This window comes from Mycteria americana, chromosome 7 (genome assembly GCF_035582795.1).
Source record: "Mycteria americana isolate JAX WOST 10 ecotype Jacksonville Zoo and Gardens chromosome 7, USCA_MyAme_1.0, whole genome shotgun sequence".
In the NCBI taxonomy this organism is placed as follows: Eukaryota; Metazoa; Chordata; class Aves; order Ciconiiformes; family Ciconiidae; genus Mycteria; species Mycteria americana.
The window spans coordinates 1533906-1561484 of NC_134371.1; the positions used below are offsets into that span (position 1 = coordinate 1533906).

At 42.2% G+C, this 27579-nt stretch overlaps 1 protein-coding gene across 1 annotated transcript in view; it reads right to left on the bottom strand.

Annotated features, from left to right (window-relative positions):
• Window positions 1-6327: 6327 nt before the first annotated feature.
• Window positions 6328-27579, bottom strand: part of GPR149 (G protein-coupled receptor 149) — a 28186-nt gene continuing 6934 nt past the window's right edge. The window contains exon 4 of the mRNA XM_075509100.1: window positions 6328-6900. Within this exon, the coding sequence (XP_075365215.1) occupies window positions 6328-6900 (573 nt within the window). The remainder of the gene's footprint in view (window positions 6901-27579) is intronic.

Consider the following 27579-nt stretch of genomic DNA (forward strand, 5'->3'; position numbering starts at 1 on the left):
AGGAAACCATTCTCTCCTTTTTTCTCTGCCTACAGTTTACCTACAGTTAGCCAACAACTCCCAGCAGTTGGCTATGTAAAGAAATAAGAACTAGGTGCTCGAGTTAAAGATCTGTGTTTTCTTTTTTCCTTTCCCCTCACAAAATGCTTTATGCATCCAAGTAGCCACTGGTCTTGCTGGTAGGGTTATCCTTCCCCATGCTTAAGGAAATGCTTATTTCTATGGCCTTAAAACATGCAAAGCAAGATCACAACGCCTTGTCATAGCATACATCTTTCACGCAGACACCTCGGGTGATGGAGGTGAGTGCCAAGGCAGCCACTGGAGCTCCTCTTAGTGATCATGACAGTGGGTGGCAGATGGCTGACAGGGCCGTCCCTCCAAGGACGAAACTGCACCGTGCTGGGGATGAGACCCGCGGTGCACCACGGTGTCCTGCACAGAGCTACCAGCTCACCCAGAGCTGATCTGTCCGTCTACAAAATGGCACAGTATCATGCCACCATCTTGCACGGGACGGTGTGGGCAAGAAACATCATGTGGTCTTCTTTTAGCTATACCCAGTTTCAGGTATAAGGAAATCTCAGAGAAGCTCGGATTTCAATTTGAATAAACAGACAAGTCAGGAATAGAGAGCAAGATCTCTTGAGTCATCAGCACAACGAGTAGCTGAACTTTGGGTGAGGTTACTCAGAGAAAAGAGGGAAAAGGAGGGGACCAAGAACAGCGAGTACAAGGACCGGAGGATACTGAGGGAGATCATCCAAAAGGCAAATTACAGGAAGGAGCGTGGGAGAGAAATGAGAGATCTAGGAGGAAATACACTTCTTCCTGTCCTGGTTTTAGCTGGGATAGAGTTAATGTTCTTCCTCGTAGCTGGTATAGTGCTGTGTTTTGGATCTGGCATGAGAATAATGTGATAACACAGCGATGTTTTAGTTGTGGCTAGTAGTGCTTATACTAGTCAAGGACTTTTCAGCTTCTCATGCTCTACCGACGGAGAAGGCTGGAGATGCACAAGGACCTGGGAGGGGATGCAGCCGGGACAGCTGACCCCAACCTCCCCAAGGGATATTCCACACCATATGACCTCATGCTCAGCATATAAACTGGGGGAAAGCTGGCCAGGGGGCCACTGCTTGGGGACTGGCTGGGCATCGGTTGGCAGGTGGTGAGAAATTGCATCGTGCATCACTTGCTTTGTATATATACTTTTACACTTATTATGATTGCTATTTCTTTTCAATTATTAAACTGTTCTTATCTCAACCCACGAGGTATTTTTTCACTTTTACTCTCCCAATTCTCTCCCCCATCCCAATGGGGGGCAGTGAGCAAGCGGCTGGATGGTGCTCAGTTGCCGGCTGGGGTTAAACCACGACACTTCCTTCCTTCTCCTCTTCTCACCCTGCATCTGCGGCTTAATGCAGACTAGGGAAGCACACTCCATGGCTTCTTGCATGGCTTCTTGCATTCATCATCCTACATGAACTAACAGTAATTTCACAGCATTTTTCAAAAGTCTCACAGTAGCAACCAACTAGGGAGTAAAAAAAGAGCCAAAGAAAAGTAGCACAAAATAAATTACTCCAAAATCTAAGACATGTTAAAAGATCCCATTGAAATATGTCACTGGCATACCTATACAGGCCAAACAAGAATGGCCTAAGTCCATCCAAAAGGACAGAGGGGGTAGGATACTAGAGGGGAAAACGCATCCTACTGCTCACGTATGAACTTGCATGTCAGTGGCACACTACCCACGCACAAACGAGCTTGCCTCCCAGGCCTTCTTTAGCCTATAGGTGAATATACATTGGGGCAATTATTATCTCTAGTTCTGTTATTTAGATATACCAGGACAGGAGATGTGACTGATGCTAATCTGAAACTAGCAAAGCCTGGAATGAAAGGGTCCCTGGTGATCGTCCGTAACAGGTACCACCTGCCAGGCCTTACGGTACGTATCCCGTCAGCAATGTGTGTGGCCGCACTCTCAGATGCTGCTTGACCTCAACACGCCGTCGCATCTCGTGTTAGGTTCTGCATGCCTAAGCAAGCCGTCAAAAAGCTGGTTTTGTCTGCTGTATCTCCTGAAAATTATTGAAGAAAAATGTTCTAGGGTTACCTTGAATCACTCGGGTGACTTCAACAAATTTATTCTGTTTGATCCAGTATCTCTCCATGACAGTGTTTTTGGACACCTAAGCAGTGCACACATTTGAAATAAATGGGATTTTAGTGCAAGAGGAGATTTCCATATGCATGCATGTAGCAACTGCATTTCAGCCATGTCTTTTTAACACTGCGAAAAAACCACACATTCTAAAGAAAACATTATAAATTCAGATATTTTTAGTAGGTTTGTAGACTTAGATGTTGGAAAGATAGTAAATGTGCACCTATTCATGTAAAGATCATTTTCTAATATGTATGAAAAGATACATTTCTTGAAATGATCTCAGTGGTTTGCACATTACTGGGCCTTTTCAACTCCTTTTACCAACTGTTCACATTCAGTTTTATCCACTTCCGTGGCACACTATCATGATGTGAAGTAATGCATCTGTACATAACGGTCTCTACACAGTAGCTGCTCTCAAGGAGGACAGAAGATAGTGTTCTCCTTTCAGTACTTTGAAGTGAGATTCCTTGAAGTCAAATTCCTAACGAGGAAACAGGAAACCCGTCAGGTAACCACTGAGAAGGGGAAGACACAATGAAAGAGGATCCCACGTCACAGCTCTCAATCCAGTGAGTATATCTTGCTACTGCACGCCAGCAGTACTGCAGTCAATAGGACTGTCTCTATGAGTAAAGGTTGTTTGTGCAAGGGCTGAAGGTCTTTAAAATTAGTTTGTTTTATAAAATATAGAGTGTACAACATACAGGAGTGTACAGATATGGGTACTGTAATTCTTATAGGAGCTGTTGCTGGAGTCTAGAAAAGCAGAATTTATTCTGCTCTGAGATATCTAAATCTGCAAAATTCATTAAGAGAGGAACATAACACTCATCTTGGAAATCATTATAGTGATACATACCGGGAAGTGAAATCATGTTCCAGAATCTATGCATCAACCCCAAATCTATAAAGGTAAAATAACGTATAAGTAACACATTATTTTTAAATGAAATTACTGTATTTTGAAATAGTATGATGCTGTAAGAGGTATTTTCTATCAAGATTAGTATAGAAAATTTACATTTCAGCACCTGGCTATATCTTTTATTTCAAGAAGCACAATCCTTTGAGGCATTTGGGATTCTTGGGCCTGGCCCTGTGTATTACAGATGTATATTTCTTTTAACTCTGTTAATGTAATGCTATTCTCAGTGTACGTGAGAGCCACTGAAAGGAAACTCTGACCCACTGGATATACTGCTTACCAAAGATTATCTCAAAAATTATTTCCCCATTTCTTGTTTTCTATCCTTTACATTATTCAACAACCCATGTCCTAAGAGAAGGGGAAGCCCGGGCACTGATTCAAATCACATTTTCCAAGGGATTTTTTTCAGTCAGTTGCTGTGGTGTCTGAACAGAGATGAGGTCTCTTTCAAGTCACCTTCAAATGGTCATTGACAAACACTTTGCCCTCAAATGTCAAGCTGTCACTGAAATACATTAAAAGGTCAGACAGGGGAAAAACAACAGAGGAGGAAGAAAAAAATTTTCCTTAAAAACTCTTATAAAAGAATTGTTTTAAAAATTAAGTCCAAATGATAAATGAAGACACCTTAACACTTACGTGAATGAACAAACCAGGAGCAAATTTTCTCAAACAGCAAGTTTTCTGGTGCGTTGTGCAAGGAGCTGATACCTACTCAATAATTACAACTTGGGTTTTCAGACACTTTGTTTAATGATGTGAGTAATTTAGAGCAAAAAATAATCAGACATTTGTACATTATCGAATTTACAGATTCATTAAATAAAATCTATGTCTTATTACAGCAGCAAGACAAGACTCCACAATTAGGTCAAGCTCTGGGTCACAGCTATGCAGAATTTTTATGCCTCCAAATTTTAACCCTTTGTAAATATATCCATCAGAGAGTAACACATCAGCACGTAATCTTGTTAACATAGTCCAAATCCCTTCCAGGGAAAACAGAACACCTGACCAAACCAAAGTTGTGATGGACTGCATCCTCCATCACAACTTTGCTGCCTTTATCTGGATTGAGTGTGTCTGTTGCTAAAAAGATACTTTCTGCATTCCTTCTACAGAACACAAAGAAAAGCAACATATTCAGAGACAGCTGAATGTGTCTCTCTGCTCTACATGTATGGATACAGATTTATTCAACAGACTTACCACTAATTGTTCCTTCTACTGTAGTTTCTTGTTAAATCTGAAATATAACATAGCATCTTAGTGGAACTAAGACCCTTGAGGCAATCTTATGAAAGCCCTTGTTTTCACCTTGGAAAGGCAGCACACGGAAAGCACAACTTGCAGAGTGATCCATCTCTATCACAGCAACCTGCAGTCTTTGACCCTGACTTTCTTCAGTGCTCCATCACTGTCACAACAGCACAGCCCCACTGATTGCGATGGCAGGCCCGATTTGTCTTGGTGAAGTGAGAAGGCAAGTCGTCTGCTTGTTTTCATGCCTCCATATCGAATGCTGAGTGCAAACAGACACAGTATTTGGGCCTTTTGCTGTCTGTTCATAACCCATAAAGGAAACCTGCATAGGCTTTGTGCTTATTTTCCCCTGCATGTTCCCACTGAGTGGAAAACAGGGTGACTGCAGACACCTAAATGACTACGTCGTCACGCATACCACTGGAAATTAAATCTATTCCTTAAAGAAGCAGTGTAATTTTTAATCAAATTGCTCAAAGTCCTGAGAGTATATTTACTTCTGTTTAACTGAAATGAATGACAAACCCTCAGAAAAAGAGCTCTCAGTCAAAATGCACTAGCATTTCAAGCATATGCAAGACCTGAGGACTCCATTCACTGTTTCCACCTTGCCTAGTTTGAATTTGACACAAATTAGAGTGTTCACTGGTTTCAGGTTGCCTTTAGACTTAGTTCTAGGTTCCTTTTAAGTAAGTGGAGAGACAGGCTCCTCCTGAGGGTGATGCAGGTTGGGACCTGATTTAGGTAACCAGACCACTCTCTTAAGGTCGATGTCTAAGCTCAGTCTCTAAGTTTGGTCACCCTGAATAGCTTCTTTCCCCTCTCCTAAGGGGTGCCAAATTGGTTGTAACCCCCATCTTCTGACTCAGATCTAAGGCATGAGGGTCCATCCAAACAGGAGTGATGACAGGTTTACTGACAGAATATATATGGCAGAAAAAACAGTAGTGTTCTTGCTGTGAGCCAGTGGGACTCCTGCAACTATCTGCAAGCTACACCTGCTCTCGTGGCTCTGTTGGGAAAAGTAGTACCTTCACATGGGTCTTGAGGAGGAAGATGACATTGTAAAACTATTCCTTGCTTAGGGACAACTCAGACATGAAGAATCACTCAAATTAATTTTGACGTCCTAACTCTTCAAACATTTCAAATGCTGCCTTCATCTGGATTGTGTTGCAAATATTCTGTAAGGTTGGGAAACTTCTTAACTTGGTAAAAGATCCTGGAGGCAAAGAAAGGGGACTCTTCAGAGTAACTGGCATAAAATTAACCAACATTTGTCACATTTGGTCAAAGAAATGTCAACCATGAGAACACTCATAAGTTTCACAATGTCGTATTTACAAAATGTGCATGCTTACATTTCAGCCACCCATATTCGAAGGTCTATACAATGGCCACTTACATAAGTTTTACATATGAATCATGTACAGAGCAGTAGAAAATTAAACCATTTACATCTCTCTTAATCCTCTACTTAGTCGACTAAATGAGCTAGTCTTAGGTTTGGGCTACATTTTTTCAGATAAATGATTCAAGTCTGGCACATCAGTAAGAGCAGAATTGCATGTCAGCCAAAACTGTTACAACTTCCCACCTGTGGAGCTGCTCCCTCATTTCCCGCAGGTTCCCACAGACAGACCACCCAGTGCCAACAAGCAACCAAAGCTGGTTTTTAAGACTTTATTTAGGATTCCATTTAGACACACGTGTTCCTCAAATAAATAGGTATATAAATAACTTGAAATTCACTACGCAAAGCTGTAAAGCACTTAAGTACTTCTTATCCCATCCATATATCATTAAAAGTTTTAACCTATTTAACAGTGTACCCAAATAAAATTAATTTCTATGTTAGGAAAAAACAGTTGACGTTGTATTTGCTAGGGTAACTTGAGTCAAGAGGAGCAATGTCTGTGAAATCAGTTTAAATGTCTAGATTAAATGCCTTTTAATTGCTGTTGCCATCTTCTTCCCGTTTTCTGTATGCTTTATTCAACATTTGTATTTCTTCCTGATAACCACCTCTTTCCATATGCTGCTTTTTACTATTCTGCCGATGAGCTTCGACAGTGTCTGGAATGGATATGTTAATATCGCTGTCAGGATTGTTCGACGGTATGAAGAGGGAGTAGGAGGCAGTTTCCCCTAAATCACATGAGACAAACCTGTTTTCTTTCCGTGAATAACGTAAGGATGGAGACCTTACCTGTGTGGAGGACTGGCTGATATTACTGATGATTGACACAGTATCCAGGGCTTCTTCATTGTCACAAATTTCAAGTACCTCTAAATGAATTTTAACACTTGTGTCAGCAAATGTATTAGGAGACTCCTCTGGGTTTGGCTCGTGACCAACACTTTTAGATCGATATACTTCAATTTTCTTTGACGTGGGTGTTATTTTTTGCCCTTCAGTGCTTACCTCATATGTAGATAAAGAGAGTGTTTTTCCCGTAGGTGCCTGAAGAGATACAGTTCCTTGAAATGCACACAGAGGGATAGCTAAGGCCCCACCTGATCGCTGAAAAGAGAAAGAATGACCGTTATCTAATGCTAATTTTTGAAGTTAGAATCCATTATAAATAAGCCACTTATGCTTAGTTTGTTAACTTATTTTACTGTTCTAGACTTTTCCTTGCAGTATCGTAGAAACCTGGTATTTATGACTTTAAAGAGTAGAAAGAAGTGTTGTATGATTAGACACTTTAGTATAAAAAGTGAAGTCCCAAGTGACTGTGACTCAGCTACAGCTTATGGATGCACACACTTTATTAGAGTAGTCTACACGCAACGTTTCGTTGCAGCCAGTCCACAACGAGACAGCCAGCACCAGCAGGCACCTCTCTAGCTAGTACTCACAGGCACCTCTGAAAGTGTTTTCACTCTGTTTAAATGAGATCATGATACTGATCTCCTAAAGCTTCTCATACAGTGGCCAAAAGGAGAGAAATGACACTAGAGGACTGTTCAAAACCAAGACCCTACGCTGACAACATCTGTCTCCCTTGGGCACCCTGTCTTAATTAGTCTTAACTAAATTAGGTGCCTAAAGTTAGATGGCTTAGCTACCAAGCTGAACTTTTCAAAACAACTGGTCAGATATTATTCAAGGAACGTTTTTGTGCATTTGATTTTTATAGTGGAAATACGGTTCATTCAATGGTATCAGCTGGAAATCTATAGTAAGGATTTACAGCGCCACTAGCCTGATGGCCAGAGGGCCCATCCAGAACCTCGCTGCCGAACACATTTCACAGTGGTTCTAGAAGTCAATACAGGACATCTTTTCTAGAATAAAGCTGAACTTATCAGTACAGAAATTTTCACGCACTTGAAGGTAGAGAAAGAAAATTCAGTTACAGCTCTGGAGTACTAAAGGTCATGCTCAAACCAAGAGTTTTTAGGAGTTGCACTGAAAATACTGTTTCAGAGGCTGTAAATAAATAAAGACACTACACAAAGAAATCACTGCCAGTGCCTGTCTGGAGAACAGAGGACGTGGTTTGCTCCTATGAGGACTGTGGTAGCTGACTCAGTGGTAGGTTGTTATATGTTCCCTTTCATACTGCTGCAGGACATATCCTGACTCTTTCTCTCACGCTATAAAGACTCTCATTTTTAACTGTGGAGGTCATCCATTCAGTGACTCATGTTGGACAGAACAAAAGTGATGGCAGAAGTAGACACACAGCAAACTCAGGTTCTGGAGAATCTCACTGAGGGCTCATCTATTGCTCCATTCTCATCTGCTTTGCTACAGTTGGGCTTTGACTGCTTACTGAGAAGGGCAGGGGTTACCATTCGAAAACTTGCTCTTACTCACCAAAAAATACTATTAAAATGAACCGCAGCTTTGCCAAAAGCAGACTCCTTGGCAGGCAGCGAAGTGCTGACTTTGAGACAGGGCAGCTCACAAGGAAGGGCGGCACTGGTTTAGAGGGAAATGCACAACAGAGAAGACTACTGAAAACAGGGGAAGCTGCAGAATCCAGCTCTGCACCCACACAGACACTAGGGAGAAGTGTGCACTGAGGGTATGAAAAGCTGCCAGGTAGCAAGGTGAATCACCCTGTACAGTCTTCTGTGTTACTGTTGCTATGCTGCTTTCAGGACCCGTTGATGATCTTTTAAATCTACCTCAAGTATCTCCAGATCACATTGTTACGTGAACTGCAACCTTACTCCTCTTGCGCTGCAGTTCCCCCTCCAGCTAAGGTGCCTCCCTACCTCCTGCTGCTGCTGCCTGCAGGGCACATCACCAGCCCAAACCTCATCCTCCCCTGTCCTTCCTCTATACACACACAGACACGCGCACAGAGACCCTCCGTAGTAGCATGTAACTTTCCGGATGATTTGGGAATAAGAAACAGTATTACAGCAATCAATGCATGAGGTGAAAAAATGACAGACAGTTGATTTATCAGGATGTGTAAGTCTGAGGCATTTAAGGAGTTTGGACAGCACTCACATTTCTTCCTGTCCATGCAAGGGAGGGCTAAGATGAGAAAGGGAGACAGCTGTCTAGGAGAGCAGGATATGCCTCTTCGTTTGTGAGTGTTGTGATTAATCTACCTGCAACCAAGAGACAAACCGCAGAAACCCTGGGCTTTGGAAAGGACCAGTCTTCCCTGGGCAAGTTACAGTGGGACGCCCCCAGCTCAGCCTCAGAAGCAGAAGCTCCAATATTGTCCTCCTGGGTATTGATTTGTCTTGTGCAAACTATGCGAATAGAGAGGAAGAAAAGGAGGAGTGACAGAAAGATCAGGTCTAATAATGGGCAGTATGGAGAAGTGCTAGCATTATTTCAGCACTGAAAGGACCTCTTCCACTTGGACCAGTTCTGTTTAATGTTTCCTTTCTAGTAAAACTGAGAAAGTGAGTAAAACCAGAGAGGTTTAGGATACCGATTAGAAAGGTGAAATTGTTCACAGGGACCTGGGAAGGGCAATTATTTGCTGATTATTAAAGGAAGCTGTTGTGATGAGACTTTTATTGAATTAGGCACAACTTTACAACCACACAGCTAAATCAAGTGCCACATTACCTCACCTTCACTAAAGAGCATGAAAAGGAAATTAGGTTTTGTTGTGTAGAAAAATCTTGCCAGACTGTGACTTAATGTGGTCCTTCGACAAAGGAATTTGCCTGACAAAACCCTAGGAGCTGGCTTGCCCTGCTGGAAGGAAATCAAAGTTGTGTTAGTCTCCTTAATAGATTTGTCAGACACAAATGGTCCTCAAGTGTTCTTCCAATGTGCAGTTACAGAGGCAGCTATCGTGCTGTGGCATCGAGCCGGCAAAGGTCCTAGATCGGTGAATGTTAGAGGAGAGCAGCTCACTGCCAGTTCCTGGCCGCTGTTCGAGTACAGAGCCATGGCGGGTGCAGGGGCTCCCTCAAGTGTAGCTCTCCTACGGGTAAGCACCAGCAGCCTTTGTTTCAAAGCAATGACAAGGGAGCTTTTATTTCAAGCCAGTTAGGTGTTGGCACTTACATTTTCTGCAGTAATTAGTAATTAGGATCACTCCTCCAGGAAAGGAGTGATGTGAGAATAACTGTTTTCTCAGCTTGAGGAAGCTCTTGACCACTTGTCTTCCATCCCAGGTGCTTTCTTAGGCCACTAGAGGACAGAGCAACAAATCCAGCTCTGGGTAAGATCAAGTGGGCAAAGCCTACTGTTCTAAGCAGCACAGACAGAGGCACGAGGTAGTGTCTTGGATATTGCTATAGATAGAGCCTGCTGGATACCTAACAATTTTGTTAACGCACATTGAGAATGGTGTTTCTGTTGGATACAAGCCCCACAGCTTCTGTTTCCAGCCCCCTGTCTAGTTTCTGCAGTCAACACTGAAAGTCCTTTCCAGGGTCAGTTATGAGTGTCTGCATTTCTGGCTGTTAATCAAGCTCAGAGTCTGAAGAACAGTCTAAAACAGCACTTAGATTATACAGAAAGACATCTAAAGAGTATGAGAAAAAAAAGTTAAATAAGAACTGATTACTTCAGTGCAAGGTTACATTCTACTTAATAAAACACTGCAGATTTGTCAGACTGAACGTCAAGAAGATGGAGGATATGTCTGAGGCACCTGGAGGGAGAATGAGTAATCCTCACTCGCTGGAATGAATACTCCAGCCCTGGAGAAAGAGAAATTTTCCAATGACCACAGATTTAGTGGCTCTTTCCGAAAGTCTGTTTTCTATTGAGAAATCAGTATTTCCTTTTAGAAGTGAAAAGGATATACCAAGTCTTCTATGCCACTTCCCAGTCACCAACCAGGAAGCCAGTAAACGACGTCATTTTCTACTAGAACAATTCCAGTAGAAATATTGTTCCATTACAGACACCTTCACCTGTTTCTACAAGTAGAGAATCCATTTGTCTCTTTGCACACTGTGCACCATAATGCCATGCACTCGTGACTGTGACAGGCGCCTGCCTAGTAACCACCGCCCTTGCAGGGAGCAGCTTTCAAATCACAGCTTAAACTCCCTCAGTGCGGCAACCAAGTTGCAAGGAAACTAGACTATTAACTGCAAGCTTTGATGAAGTACATGTGTGCGTGAAACAACCCCATTCATCACCAATGAAAAATATTCAAAGTTTAAAAAAATCCAAATAATTACTGAAAAAAAGTAAGCAGCATTTGCATGATACCACAGAACTTACTAGGCAGTTTATTAAAAATTAAATCAAACCCTGGAACTACATGAACAGGGGAAGGCAGGAATAAAGCCCGAGGGAGAGATCTGAGCCACTGAACTGGAAATTCACCACTAAGCGCTAAGGGGAACTAGCACTACCTTGGCTGGCCCGAAAATGCCACAGCCCCAGGAAGACTTCTGTGCTCCACGCTGGAGGGGAGACACTGCGGCCACAGACGGTGGCCGTCCCTCTGTGGCCAGTGTACCTGAAAGGACTCTGCAGCAGAGCCAGAAAGGGGCTAGCAACCGAGAACTGGATCCGGCCCCTCAGCTCCTTAGCAATGCACAGGGCACTGAACACCACAGTCAGGCTGCCTTATGGGTTCAGAGCTGTCACCTGCCTTGCGCTTGCTTGGCAAGCTTCGCTCTGGAGTCAAGCAGCCCAACAGAAAAATGCTATGAGTAAAAACACTGTTAGCCCAAAAGAGGGAAGAATGTATTTCTGGTTTTATGTACAACCAGGTAAAATTGATTCTTACTGGAATTACTTTCAGTACAAATTACTATTAAGGAGAACAGAATGTGACCCTTATCTTGTCCTTGATATCGTTATTAAATATCCATTTAATTTTTAAACATTCATGGCAATAAATAGGAATCTACTAGCAAACCAGACTATACTGGTACATCCTGTGAAGAAGTCTTTTGTTGTCCACTCCCATTGTTACCTACAGTTCAGCTTTCCGATCTTAAGCCTTACAATGCAATTTAGTTCTAAAGCAGTAGGAAGAGGAAGCAGTTTGAGTAACACTTAACAGTGGCCTTCAGTTCATCCATCCAGGTTCCTATATCTCATCTCTACATTATTTTAGCGTGAACAAGAGCATCCACAGTTGTAGAAGGGTTATGATTCATTTTTCCTTCAGTGAAAACAGAAAGAGATCACTGTGCTGTTTCTGAACATCTGCCATCTCACTCTCCACAGCCTGGGCCCAAAATGCTTTTTGAAAGGGTACTGCTCCACCGGACTCTTTCCACACTCTTTTGCCCACATGCTCTGTATTCCTATATTTAAAAGAAACCCTAGTTTTTAAAAGAAACACACATATTAACTCCTCCCACACAATTTATGTTACACATTCTCTTTTTAAAGCACTTCTACACAGATTTTTTAAGAAGGTACAGAAAACTTACAGCCACTTGTTTCTTGGATTGTCTTCAGAAAGACAATGTTTTGACACTATCTTGACAACGCATGCAGGAATCGGGCACTAGCATAAAGGTAGAGAGCTTTGTGAAATAAAATAAACCCCTATCTTTTCAACCAAACTGCCATTTTGCAGCTTTTGTGTCTCAGCAGTTTTGCAGCGTATTACACACGCATATATAATTATCATTATTCCTGAATAAAATGTAGACATTTTTCTACAACTCCAGTACTGTGTTTGTTGTACCCGAATTAGTTGTACCAAGATTTGTAGTACTACCACAAAGACACCCCACAGCTGAAGCACGTTCTTTCTAACCCTCAGGCATCCCAAACCAGTTTGGCATCCATGGCAACTACAGAGGACAAGGAAGCCTTGCTATCAGTGATTCTGATCCTGTGAAGTGGAGGCTTGTCTTTCTGAGACCTTACTCTCAGCTAGGAGAGGTAAAGGAAGGATCAGACACTTATCTGCTTGAACACAGCAGATTTAAAATTGAGTCTGTTCTGGTTCTTATACCCACTTATAGATACTTTTTCTCTGCATGCACACATGCATAGATACACACAAGTATTTATTTATTCATTGTACACATGCATATATGTATATAAAATATTTACCTTTTTACAATTAATTTCTTAATTTCTGGTAGGATTGAAAGGTCTCAATTTGGAAATGCTCAAATGTTTCAATTAAAAAACCCATGGCATTCCCCAATCAAAACATTCTGTAAGCCAAAATCGCCACCTTTATGCTGAGGCCAGCTTTAACTGAATACCACAAAATATCTGCTGGGTCTCATAGAAGTTGCAGTCTAGCACTAAATCTGAGCGATCCCTTTGGAAGAGCATTTTCTGCAGGTTTGCATCACAGAAACAAGTTGGTAATTTTCGAAGTTGCTTAATATATATCTACACGCATTTCATCACTCGGGAATGCTGCAGGATCTCTAACGCCGTGACGTCTGCCACGAGCTCCTGCCAACAGGAGCTGGCCCTTCCCTTGCCTAGTTTTACTTTTTGTGGAGAGCGTTTATTTCCATCACGTCCTACCACAGGGCATGCCCCCTGTGCAGCTCCTGCCCGAGATGGCTGGAGGCTATTCTGTCTGTTAGAATCTGGGACAGGGATTTCACTGGAGAACTACATGTACCAGCACATGCATCTTTAACAAGCAAGGACAAAAAATTACAATTAAATAAATCACAAATGTACTTGTTCCTTAAGGAGTGCTGATGCATTCTGAACAGAGAAATCTCTGCATAATTGATAAAGCAAATCTTTTCATTATTAAATTAAATTATCCGCCTTCCTGATTTCACAGAAGACAGAAAGTAATTGTTGTTGCTATGAGGCAAACCTTCCTCATAATCATCGCAGTTTAAGACCAGGCTCCCCTGTCCTGTTCCGGCTGCCTGAGCAGAGTTTGAGCCAGATTCACTGGGGGAGAATATTGTCACACAGGGGAGGCTTCAGCCTCTGCAGAGGACGTAACTGAGCCCCACGGCAGCTGGGCAACAGGCCCTGGCAGAAAGGTTTCAATTTGGAAATGCTCAAAGCAGTGAGAAAGGGCCCACCAGGAGCCATCTGACTTACAGTTTTTAAATGATCCTACTAAGGCTATTTATGGAACCTAGAAACTCTGCAGCCTTCCCTGAATAGAAAATAAGTTTTTGATCCCTATGGCTTTTTTGAGGGGGAAGGGAAGGGGAAGGTTACTTTTACAGAATCTGTTACTGTATTTCTCCTTGCAAACTGGCAGAAACCAAAGAAAACCACACTTTTCTCTCTGGTTTGCCATGAAGTAGTTATACTTATGTGAAATATTAATAAAGGGGTATTAAGCTGCAAGTACACTTGAAGAAGATGTTAATTTCACCACTTGCCAAAGCAGAGCCTCCCAAGGGTGTATGACATTCCCTCTGCTTCCCTTTAGTGTCTGCAGGAGTTGATCAGCAATTTGCAGAGCTGGGCACTTATAGAAAAGTCAGGAATGTATGACTGCAATCAACTGTGAATATTGTTTCTGATGTATTTACATGTGATGTTCAAAATAATTTAAAACTCTAGTTTGCAAGTGGTCAAGAATTTATTCTGCTAGAAGAAGCCTAGAAAATTCTTTAAGGCTAACATATTAGTATTTCAAGTACCAAACATTTCTACATACTTTTCACATTTTATATTAAGTGTAACTGGATTCATCCTGTTACAAGGATCTCAAACTGAGCGGTCCCAGTTCTCCAGTGCTTAGCACCTGCAGAAACCATTGTCCAGTCTGCATAAGCACACACTTCTCAGGACTTCCTTGTAATTTTTTGTTTCAGGGAGCTGACGACTGCACAGCACGGAAAGGAAAGGAAAGCATGAACAGCTCCCTTCTCCAAACACGGTTATCAAGTAATACTTCACCTCCTAAGAACAAAGCTGACTCTGTTCCAGAAGTGGATCCTTAGCTAGGTAACGCTTGTTAGCAACCAAAATCAAAGATAAACTGTTCAGAGTCACGTGACCTGAATGGTGGCTCATGTAGCTCAGCTCAGTTTGATTTTAAAGACAATAAATTGCTGTTGCAATATGGTACAGGCCAGTGGAGAAAAAAAAAGATTACCTGGGGGAAGAAAGGAAATTCCCAAGAGCCTGGAATTCCTACATGATCAAGGGGAAGAAGAAAATTTGTCTGGAGGATAATCCAGCACACCTAAGCTAGGAGCCACCCTCCCTGACTATGCAAGAAGGTCGTGTACTCAGACATTTAAAGTTTGAACTAGTTGCCCAGACATGGTTGCCTAGTGCCATTAGAGATGCCACGGAGGATTCCAGATATCCTCAAAAAACTTTCAAATATAACAGAGGACTATGGGAGACATACAGCCTCCTGAAGCAGCAGCTGGAGGCCAAGTGGGACATCCTAAGGCTTTCAACTGGTTCTACATGCCTGTGTCTGCGCAACGGACTCAAGCACAAGGCAGTTTGTAGACTCTCCCTCACGATTCCTAATTTTCAGCTGTTGTGAATCACAGCCCCTGGAATAATAAGACAGGTGTAATATTAGTGTTACAGCGAGATAGAGATCATATTAGAGTGTGTATCTCGTCTCTGGAAAAGGTAGGAGAGCTCTGATGTGAGGTCCCAGAATGGAGAGCAACTCTCCCAAGCCTGCTGAATGGCAGAGGTAGAGCCAAGAACAGACAGCAGGTTTTGCTGTGTCCCAGTCCAATGCCACTCCCATAGGGCCATGCCTTCCAAACAGAAATATCAGCAATCTAAATAAAGCTCTAACAAGTTTGCATTCCTAATTACTTTGGTGGAACACAGCTCTAGCTGAAAAGTTCTATTTTTAGAATGTTTCCAGTAAGGATCCCGACATTTCTTTCCAGAGACAATGTGTTTTCTGTTTATTTTAAAATAGAGGCTTAGTCTTCCAGTTCCCTAAAAATAAAAATTAGCTGCAGTAAAATTAATTACTGCAATGATTTGCCCTTTGAGAAGCTGACTGCAGTAAATTTAGAGCTAATAGGGTATGACAAGAATAGACAAGCTCACCTCAGATGACCTGAAAACCGGTATTTATCATTGGCCTGCCCAATGTGGACAGATCTTTATTTGGAGCAAATTAGTAACAGAAAGTGCAACAGAGGCATCCAAAGTAAGAATACTTGCATCTACACACCAGAACTTCTGTACTCACTTGTCTGCGGCTGAAGTGAATGAGCTCAACAGAAAGCCCTTTAATATTCCACAAATAATGCATATGGCACCTTTAGTGACTTCCTGCACCATGGGTGCAGCATGGACAGAAGCTCAGAAGGCGCCTGGCTTTAAGGCCATTCAGATGACTCCATGGCTCTCCTTACTGCTGGGCTTCACGGGAGTCATCTGCCATGAGCTTCAGTTTCTCTGTGGTCTGTAATTGCTGATGTCCTACAGAAATCTAGATGCTGTGCACCTACTTGTGCTAAAATTATTACGAACAATCTATATTTTCATGTAAAGATTTGCTGTTTCAAATCTATTACATTTAAATAGTCTTCCTCACAGACAGAATAGCTGATTTTACAAGAAACAACTCTCTTCAATATGGAAACAGGCTTGCCTGATGGGATTTGCTGAAATGTCTGGCTTTCACCAAAGTTCTTGCCTTCCAGACACCTGTCTCACATCCTACACTGATCTTTCAAAAATAACTGGGAAAACTGGAGTGCCTGTTTTGATTTGCATGTTTGTTATTTTTAATAAGATTTTTAGAACAAGTACAGACTTGGTCCTTATGTAATTCTGTGCATTTGTTCTCACAACACAGTGTGAGATATTTATGACAATTTCTAATAATTCATTTACACTTTCAGGTAAAAAGGAGTGTGTAGAATGAAAATTTCAGTGTTCATTTTAATTATTTGCATGAAGACAAATATTTGGGGTGTGCACGAGAAACAGAGATATCATTCACAATCTACACTAGAGGAACATTTAAATTGTGAAGTCATGCACCTGAAAGTATAAAAATGCCAGCACTGTGGCTACCTGGGTGAATTAATTCTGGCTCTTGTATTTCTGTCCTGTGTGGTTTCCTCATGTGGTACAGTGAATGTGGGCAACAACTGACCATGCAATTGAAGGCTAAGGTCATGGTCTATGTGTACACCTATGTTCATACAGAGAGGCAGGCGGAGAAGCTACCTGAGGTTTTAAAAGCAGAACAATGAGGCTAGCACTGCACTGAGGCAACCACCTTGCTCCTAGCTGTAAAGAGTGCTCCATCCCTGCATCCCCATCACACAGTATCAATCAGTCTCAAGCAATAAGGGTTTTGTCAACTGGACCACTAAAGCAGTGTTAGTGTACTCAGAACTGACATTTCCTGTGTTAGAAAGGTGCAACTCTGCAACCTACATATCACACTCTAAAGAACATGGCTTTTGCATAGATACATATATCTGCCAAAGCTTTCCAGCCATGAATGTTTGAAAATGACTTCCTATGGTCTTGACTGACAGGGCTAATTGCTGCAGAAGGTTGGTATTGCAGAAGGGAGAAGAGGTCTATTGGGCAGCTTGTGGTGGGTACAGAAATCAGAGCTTGGGGTGCCTGGGCCAGCTCTCTCCTTCACGTCGCTAGCGGAAAGTGGTCACTCTTTGCACAGGAGATGATGCGCTGACATGCATTCTCTTTTTTGTAATAGCTGCAAAACTGGGCCTTACCCTTTTCACCAGACTTGGTGAAGTTTATTCGACCTGTGTACTGCCAGTCCTGGAAAAAAGTTCTGAGTTCATTTGCAAGCATACTAACAGGCTTTCTGCTGAGCTGCAGGTATTGTAAAGTTAAACTGAAATGGTGTTTTTGCTTACTAGGAAAATATAATGAAGAAAAATATGTTGAAGAACAGCACAAGCCTTTAAAAAATGGAGAACATACCAGCCTACATTGTAATGGCTTTATTGAAAGGTGTCTAAATTGCACTGCTTTTGTAACTCCTATTCCATTAAGTGGCATTAGGGCCAATGTACAAGGATCCCTTGGTCAGTGTGATATTGATTTTGTTTGCAGCATTGTCTGTTCTCTCAGAGAAAGAACATTGATATCAATCAGTGGCAGCTTTTTGCAGGATTGATTCCTCTAGGAGCCTCTGACATAGTGTCATTGGTCAGCTCCACGAGACTTATTTGTCCTCATTACTTCTCCACAGCCCAGTTTTTTATTTCTTTTCTCTAGTTCCATGTGTGCACGTATACTTGTATCTAGCATCCATAGAAAACTGTTTAAGCAACAGATCTGAAAGCTGTTGCTTATTTATCTGAACCAGACAATAAACAGCAGCCATAGGAAGCTAGCTGCTTCACACTGAGGTGCCAGCAAGAGGGAAGCGCTATAGGAGCTTGCCTATATTCAGCCTTGCCCTCCTGGGCAAATGTTTCTACTCTCAGTATTTCTCCTGTTTGTGCAATTCAACAGAGTGCCAACGGAAGTTTAACTGCAAGCAGAGAGTCAGTAAGCATCGCAAGAACCGCACCGCTTTGTTCCACTTGGAGCAAAGTTAGAAGATGATGGTGAAATGCTACATTGATTTTCCAACCAAGGGAACACCACCTGCAGGAAGAGACCAGACGAGAACATCACAGCAGATTAGCCTGAGTATAGCTGTATAGGCCAGTGGAAAGCAAATACAATCTTCAAGTCCATTTGTAACTCAGCTTCTACGCTGTGCCTGGTGTTTACTGGAATGTTTACAACTTTCCTGGCGTGAGAAAGATCCTGGGTATTTATCACTGCTAAAAAAACTTCAAACTGCAGATGTACAGAGATACAGTGCTGACTCCTAAGTGAAATAATTTACACAGCCTCCCCCTCTTTCTCTTTGCAGGGCACATAAATAGGTTCTATATAGAGAGTCTCTTGAACGAGTTTGCTTGAGGCAACCCATGGATGAGGTATCAAGTCAAAGAAAAAAAATAATCAGAAAGCCTGTAACACATTGCAAGCCTGGGAGATTTCTGTTGCCTGAAGGCACTTAAGTATAGGCAAAAAATTACCTGACATATTTACACTCAATCTCTTTAGGAAAGGGAGATACACTGGTATTTTATGAGATGTTAAAGGTATCTTTCAAAAATGCAGCTGAGCAAGAGTTAGAAATGACAAGTACCATTTTTGCTCTCCCTCTCAATTATAGCTAGCCTGTATTGGTATTAAATAAAACCCGCTGCCTCATTCTCCTTTCATGCCACTTTTATTCCAGAGAAATCACTTTGATGGAGTAACTCTTTACTCACAGAACAGATGATGAGGAGACAACCAGCTACGGCATCATTACTATCACTCCAAGGTAGTGCCATCTTCCAAGTAGCACAGAGCTTCAGCAGAAAATCAAAGGCATCACATATATTGTCTGGCATCCTCCTCTTCAAAAAGCTAAATCAAAGTAATTGATACCTTTCTCACTGCTTATTTAAGGTCTGAAAATAATAGAATAAAAAACACTGCTTTCACAATACAAATTAAAATGGGCAGCCTTCTGCAAGTATCATTTGTTGCTCAGAGGGTGAAAAAAAAGCAATGTAGGGAGAGACGACTTATCCCTTTTTTCCCTGAATCACTTCAGGCCAAGTGAGCAGCACAGGCCAGCTAGCACACGCTACCCCTCCTCTCAGCAGACAGCACTGAAAAATATTCAGTCCTGCTAAGCGTTACCTACCCCTGTAGTACTGGTGTGGCTGCTGGCATCAGACATATCAAATACCAGCAGTTTTTCAAATGAAAGCTTTATGCAGACTGTGACAAAGCCCCACTAAATATAATGGAATATCTACCTGACTAAAAACTGGGATGTTTGGACTTGGGGTGCTTCGGATCAGACCAACTGTTGACTAACCTTACCATTTACAAACTTTAGTAAAACGTGGTTGGATTTTTTTTCCCATTTTGATAAATTTTGAGTTGCTAAAGGCAACACACTCACATCTGCTTCTGACCTTCCAACTTCCAAAGCCAACCCCAGTTTACTACCCGAGTTTCCCTGGGGAGAGCTGTACTTTTTAACACACTGCCAGTATCACACCTCTGCTTGCTGACATGCAGTCAGCTGGTCAGCCTGCAACTCTCACCCCTCGTACAGTGTGTGAAGAGGCTGGCAGTGAGGACCACCTCTACAGTAACTGCAGGATTGCGTGTTTGAATACGAAATCCTTATGCCTTTATCTCACTATGCGAATCAGATAACTTTAAAATCACCAAAGACAAAGTCCTATTCACAAGGATGCAGTTGCAGGTGTTATTGGCAGGGTTTAAATTTCAAGCTGCAGAGTCCTCAATGCTGGCCAATTTCCATTCAGCTGGAACTAATCACCTTTTGTCAAGGTGGCTGACCAGGTTTTAGCCAAGTACACAGGTTTTCACATTTTAGTTCTTAATCACAGTGCAGCTGAGCAGTTTGATCATACCAGAACACCAGACACTATTTCCAACTGTACCTGACCTAACACTGAGAGGAGACCAGCAGTCCTAGTTCCTTACTCTGTTAATTTTGCATCAGAGATACAAAGCCTTTCACTGGATCCTTACCCTTACCGAGCAGTGCAAACCACCTTCAAGCAAGATGGAAATCATCACACAACGTTCAGTCAGATTTTAGCAAGTCCTTTGCCTTACAGGGTTTTTTTACTACTAAGAAGTGGTGTGCACACTGGGCCAATCTGCCCAACATACACTCTAAGTTTGGGAGTAGCAAACCAGGAAATTTAACATTTCTTTGTTACTGAGAGAATAGCACATATGACCATCAGCATGATGACTATAACCATTTAACACCTCTGAACACCTCCTGCTATAGAAGCAGAACTGGGAGGAAATGTACAAGATGGCTTTGTAGGACAGAAACATAAGGGGGCACATTTCCAGGGCATGGCGTGTGGTTCAGCCTCTTGATTTCCATTAGTGTTAATGGGGAAAACACTGCTATGTCCCTACCCTCAGGATGCAGCCCAAGAGGGTATTTTTGCCTGTAAGCACTGCCATTTAGTACACAGCACTGCACCCAGTATTCCCACCTCTGCCTTCATTTCATCAGCACAGCCACTGCCATGTGCCAGCAAGACAAGATTTATGGAAGCTTTATTTTTGCGGTCCTTTTCCCGAGACTGAAACAGAGGCAAAACCACAGCTTTTAGGTGAAAGGGCTGAAATTTACTGGAAAGTGCTAAAGAAAGAAAGAAAAAAGTGGACATGACATGGCAGGAAGGAGCTGGGGGGGTGGAAGAGGTGACATTTTTCGCCTCTTCATATACTGACATGAAGGAAGGTACGTCAGTCCGAAGTCTTATAATATGTAAACCAGTATTAAAGAAATGTATGTCCTCATTCATGTGCTTTACACTTATTATGCCATATTGCTCCTTCCACTTGCTTCTCGGTCACAGGGAGCCACGTTGTGATGTCCCCCTTCAGCTGCCATCAAGTTTTGTTCTGCTGAAATGAAGGTACTGCCACTTGCAGTACTTCTACAGTGGAGCAATGTGTCAGGCTCTGGCTATGAAAAGAAAACTAGAAGAAAGGCCAAACACAAGCCAAGGAAATTGTTGCATTTCTTTAGGACTGTGATATTGTAGGGATAAAAGCATTCATAAAAGGAGTTCCAAGAATGAATTTACTGCAGTAGCCTAAGAGGGCAGCTGTATCTTCCCTTTCCTTCCTAGCACCTCCTCCTGTATGTGTCCTCTCTCCTATAGCACAGAAAGGCTTTACCAGCCCCATCCCAGCTCTGGCTGCCCTTCAGCTCCAGCACTGAAGTCCTGGCAAGGAAACTCCCAAAGTCTGCCTCAGGCTCAGCCTCATCTGATCAGACATTTCTTCCTACTCCACCCAGTGGACTGCCAGCCCATACGACAAAAAAAGGAACAAGCAAACATTGCATCTCTACAGGCTTTTTGTGGCATTGCTGTTGGGCTCCTTCCAGAAAGTGAAGACAAAACTGTCTCTAACCAGGCAACTGGCAGGCAAAGGATCTGCTGTTATTCAGAGCCGTATCAAACTTTAGTTTTTCTGGACCTGTGCTGTGACTGCAGATGGCAGCCAGCAGCAGCTCGTAGTACCACTGGGCTGTATGTGCATTTTGTGCTGACGTGACTTGTGGGAAGCTCAATAGAGTTTATCCAGATGATGTGCAGGACAGAGCTAAATTCCACTTTCCCTCCATATTCTCAAGAGGATTTTGGCCGAGCAAGCAGACTCCCACCTCCAGTTCAGCCTGGGGTTCCTTCCCCTGGGCCCTCCCAGCATGGGAGCCAGCAGACTGAGGAGCAGAGAAGAGAACTGGACACTGCAGAGTGCCTGCTGCTTCACACATCGTTTTCCTCCCTGGCAGAGGGAACAGATCAGAGACACCGCAGTTCCACAAGCCTGGATTTCCAGTTTTAGTACCTCACAGTGTTTGTATTACATGCATCTGGATTTCAGAAGAAACCAGTAGATTGTCAGCAGCATAAAGCCGCAGGGGTGCAGGAGCTGCCTGTACTCAACTCCTTGGGTAACCCAATTTTTTTAAGACCAGAATTAGGACCAACGCTCAGTGAGAGCAGCAGTGTCTATGATCAAGCAAGGGACCAACTGATTTCCATGACATTAGGTCAATTCTTTTTGATGGCAGCCTGCAGAAAACTGCAGAGAACTTTAAAGTACTGCCAGTACAGGCAGAGCTTGTAACAGATGTATTGCAAAATAATCAGAAGTTTTGTAGGTAAGTAGAAGCGAAAACACAGTCTGTATGGAGGGATGTTTCTGAAATGAAAAACAGAACGCTTCATACCCTGCTCTTGCAGTAACTTTTTTTTGTGGTCTGTTACAAGCTTGAAGAGCAGCTGCTGCAAAGTTACTAGAACTGACTAACAGCACAAGACTGGGTGAGGAACTGGAATAAATTAGTGAATGCTAAAAAAAAAAAAAAATAATGGTATGCAGTAAATTAGACACCCCTCAAAAAAGAAGGCTAAAAAAGAACACAGATCTTTCTTGAATTGTCTTGCATTTGACCAGCACTATTTCAGTAGCTTTGGAGAGTGATTTTTGTCAGAGCAGACATAAAGCCCTTTCACTCTAAACTACAATCACGCACGTGACTAAACTTTCTCTTTCCCATCCTGCTTTTCTCTGTTTTCACCCCAGTTCTGAGTAAACAGAAGCACAAAACTAACAGCTGAAAGATCTCATCACCAGTTCTCTGGTAAGATGACTTGCAAGGCAACGGAGAGCTGGTGCAATCCCTGCTACCCTCTCAGAAGCAATGTGCCCACCAAGCGCACCACATGGAATGCAGCTGCACTGCATCTCCTGAGTAGCATCATCATTTTAATGTTATCAGATTAATGTGCTTCTACCTCCAGATCATTAGATACCTACAAAAATAGCGTAACTAATTAACCAACTTAAGATAAATCAACATGCACACATACACACACAAATTTCTTTAAACAATGTCAATTTTATAAATCAGTGCCAGTAAAAATCTCACTCACTGCTATGAAGTCTGGAATTCGACATGGCCGTAAGGTGATCTGCGGCAGAAGTATACATCCTAATTACGTCTCCTTACATAAGCAACACTAAATAACAGGGTCTACAGAGAAAGCAGAATTTATTTCAAGCTAACAGTTTACCTTTTAATGATTTCATGGCTTGTTTAAATAACACAGAGTGACACGTCTGTGTGTTTCACACAGGTGCCTCAAACAAAACAGGAGCATGGATGCACTCTCTTTTGTGGGAGAAGCCCTCCTTGCCTTTCCTTTCCCCCATACCCATCCCTCTATTGAAATGGTGATCAGACCATTCTGCACAGCCCGCTCTGATTCTTGTCACTGCCACTTGTGCCAACAGCTTCCTCAAGCCAGGCTGTCCCCCAGGTAACTTGTGCCATTTGAAGGGCTGAAGTAGTAGGTGACCTTGTAAAGGATAAAACTGCTGCCACAGGTACCCTGAGCAGGATGTGTGCTGCGTTTGTTTCTGGACCACAGCACACTCAGACTGGACTGTTCTCCAGTATGTCGCTTCTTTTCCTCCTGAGCTTTCTCAGAGAAACTTTGGGCAATTATTCTTTCATGAAATGATGTTTGTTCAAGCCTGCTTTTATTTGCACACTACATCTCATCTCCCTTTTCTCTCTCCTCTCCTGTTCAATCTGCAAAGTGACTACGAGAAGGATTAATAAAAAGGCATGACAACAGGCCCTTAGAAAGCTGGTGACACCCAGCTCATTTCTGCTGACCTGCGCAGTACAGAAAATGCTGTGGCCAGCACCAGGTGAAGACTGAGGCAGTTACTTCATGCTTCATGTGCATAGCAAAATCAGTGCTGATTGCTACATGCTACAGCAATGCACATCATATTATTCATTTAGCAGCAGCAACTCTCACAATGATTTCTGCAATACCTGGCTGAAGTTGACTGTAGTTCTCCCAACTGTAACTTCAATCGGCATGGTATTTTATAGATTTGATTACTACAGTGCTCTCTATTTTGCTGCAGAACTGCAAATTGTTTGGTTGTGTGAGTAAAAGATTCTCTCCTTGAACATAAAAGAGCACAGAGGCACAACGACAGGAGGGGGAACCCCAGTAACAGCATCAGGGAAATGGAGCACCCCGACCCAGCTGCTCTCAGGGCTATCATGGGAGCTCTGAATTTCAACAGCTTTCAAACCAGGTAGTACAACAGAAATTATAAAGAATTTTAATGTAAGAAAAATGCATTCTAATTTTCTATAAGACAACTCACTGTCCGTTTTTCAACAAGTATGTTCAGAAGGACTGAGATTATGTTTTTCTCAAGTTCTCATGCCGAGCATCTATGCCCTTTGCTATGGGGACATTCAGCATGTAAGGACACATTCACCACATCACTTAACAGCTAAGCTGAAAATCCATGTGTAATTGCTATTCTTCTTCTGACTCTAAGTTATTACAAGTTCTGCTTATTGAAAAGAAAGCTGGAATTACTCTAATAAGAACATCCATATTTATTTCTGTGATCAAGCATTTATAGTCTGAAAGTACTGAAGATGGGCAACTTTTATCCTATTAGGATAATCATCCATTTCTTTGTAAGGTTTGCTATCTTCTCCCCAGCTGGATAGCTTAATTGACAAATTAAGCAAAGTACATGGCAAATAAATGCTAGGGAAAGACTCCTTTTTTAACAAAGGTGAGAAATGGAGAGTGATGAGGGGAAAGTGACTTTTCTTAGATACTTAGGGACTTCCAGACAGGATAAATAAAAGGGGTGGGTTTTGACTTATTTAATGTTTGGCCCAAATTGATCTTTCATCCAACATACATCTGAGAAATGCATTAAAGTTATCTTTGCAATGCTTGCTGGAGTTTCATATTCTGCCCTTTTTCAGCAGCAAAGCAAATGTCAGTGCTGTGAAGCTCTGGAAGCTCATGCTGAATGTCAGAAACACCGAGATCTGTAACTTAGAAGCCTTGAACTTTTAGACCATAGGAGCCTTAATGCCTGGCAACTGCACACTGGATTATAACTTGGAAAATGTCAGAAAAGGATGAATTGGGATTCCTTGTAATGCAAGTAGTGAAGAAGTATGTCCAGAAGTGACTTTTAAAGCCCCAGGGCAAATAAAGCCATCCACATGAAGTCATTGCCAGCTGCTTCAGTAAGAGATGCTTGTACCTGCTGTAATGGAAGTCATAGGCCTAGCAATTTGAAATGGCAGCCACAAGAGATGGGAAAACGAATTTTTAAAAATTTCTTTGTAAACACCATCTGGAAACTACTGCAAGGAGAGCCACAGTTAATGATGAACCTGGTGATATACTGACTTTATTAACCAAACTATACGTGGCACACAAGGGGTTAGCAAGAACTAGTAGATTAAAACCAGGCTGAGTCATCATTTACTTTTGCCCACAAACACAGTAGTTCATCACTGCACACTGCAATAGAGTGAACATTTGCTCTTTCATGAAGGGGATGATCAATCAAATCTGAAATATCAAACAAATTCCTACTTTGACTCAATTTATAAAATGGTGTTTATCCGAGGGACAGCGGATTCCCTTATTTAGATATAAAATACATCTTATGCATCTTACCTATGTATGTGCCAAAGGTCCAGAGCAAGTTGATCTAGCTTTGAAGTCAGCCCTGCTTGGAGCAGGAGGCTGGATTAGGTGACTTCCAGAGGTGCTTTCCAACCTAAAGCCTTCTGCAGCTCCTGTCTTGTGGACCTCACATAGGCTTTTACCCCACTGCCACCAATAATAATGCCAAATGTCTACTGAATTCCACGGTGCACACTCAAACCCTCATAGTCTAGTTAACACTCAGCCAGGCAGACTGGCTTTAGCTTCTGACTTCATCGTGCCCCAAATTCCTGCCTCCTGCATCACCTCAGGGTTGAAGTGGGAAGAAGGACTGGGGTTCTAGGCATCAGCAGGTATCAGAATTCAAATAAACAAGGAGAGATTGTACCAACTGTGGAGTTTATTGAAGTGACACGCTGGAAAGATTAACAGAAGCCATGGTTCTGCAGGAAATGCTGCAAAAGCATGACAGTCTCACCTAGCCCAGTCAGCACGTGCTCTGGAAGACAGGGTTCCCATAACCCGGGCAAGGTCAAGTCCTTTCCTCCCATTCGGACCTTAAAATTCAACTTCCTTAATGCAAGTTTCCCTTTCCAAACATTGGTGGGATAGCTTGGGAAACAGTAAGCCTTCCAGGAAAACTACTGACCATCTTCCACTGTCCTTGAATAGGGCATAACCATGCAACTACATCACCTGGAAACGTGTTTCTCAGATTTACAGACTTCTGCTTATTTCAATAGAGACACGTAAACCCCTTTGACAGGCAACTGGTACTTTAGTTTCTGTGACCACTGAAGGACAGTGGGAGAATAACTGCTTCCACATGACACGGGAAACAGCTTTCCCCACATATAAAATCATCCTCCTGAGCACATAAGTTTTCAATTAAGTTTTTGTTCATTCCTCAGAAGAGAGATACACACACTTGTCTTCTCTCAATGTCACAATCCAAGAGAAAAACCGAAGATATACTTTTCCTATGGCCAATATGAACTTCTCACTGTGCAAATGTAGCAGAAGAAAAGTGGTAATTTTGCCACGTACTACAAAAGATCCTGAAATTTAATCAAATAAAATGAAAACAACTTCAAATAGTATTACTATTTATTACTCAAATAGTAATAAAATATTTTTTAAAATACTTCAATGTTCTTTGGTTTAGTCCTTTTGCATGTGTTTCCTGTTCCATGATAAGCTGATACTGGCTCCTTTTGGATTCCACCAAGTGAAACTTCCAAAGGTGAGCAGGCAGAATTGACATTTTAAGTTGTCTCAGAGTCAATTTACAGCAGCAAGATGAACCTGTGACTGTGTCACATAAAAAAAAAGTGAAAACTGTACTTACATGTACACAGAACTGCCCCGGTTCATCTTGAAAATGGGTATATAGCTATGCTGCCAAAAGACCATTATATACGCTATTTATGTAGACCAAAATTGTGCACCAGGGCATAAATGCCATAGCATGGGAAAGGTGCACACAGAAGGAGCACATAACTGCACAATACGGTGTTACCTCTTTTCACTCCTTAGGCCACTGTGAGACACTTTTTAGAGTCCAGTATGTGACGAAAGCAGCATGTAAATTCCACAGGGATAAACAGCTGTTGCTCATTTCAGTTTCCACTACCGATATCACACTGCAGGCTCGCCTGGTGCCTCCTGCCAGTGTTTGGCCTTTGGTTCATAATAATGAATTTTTAGGAGACAGAAAATCTTCATTGCCTGCTTAACAGACAGTTGACAAGGAATGGCTAACGATCTTTCC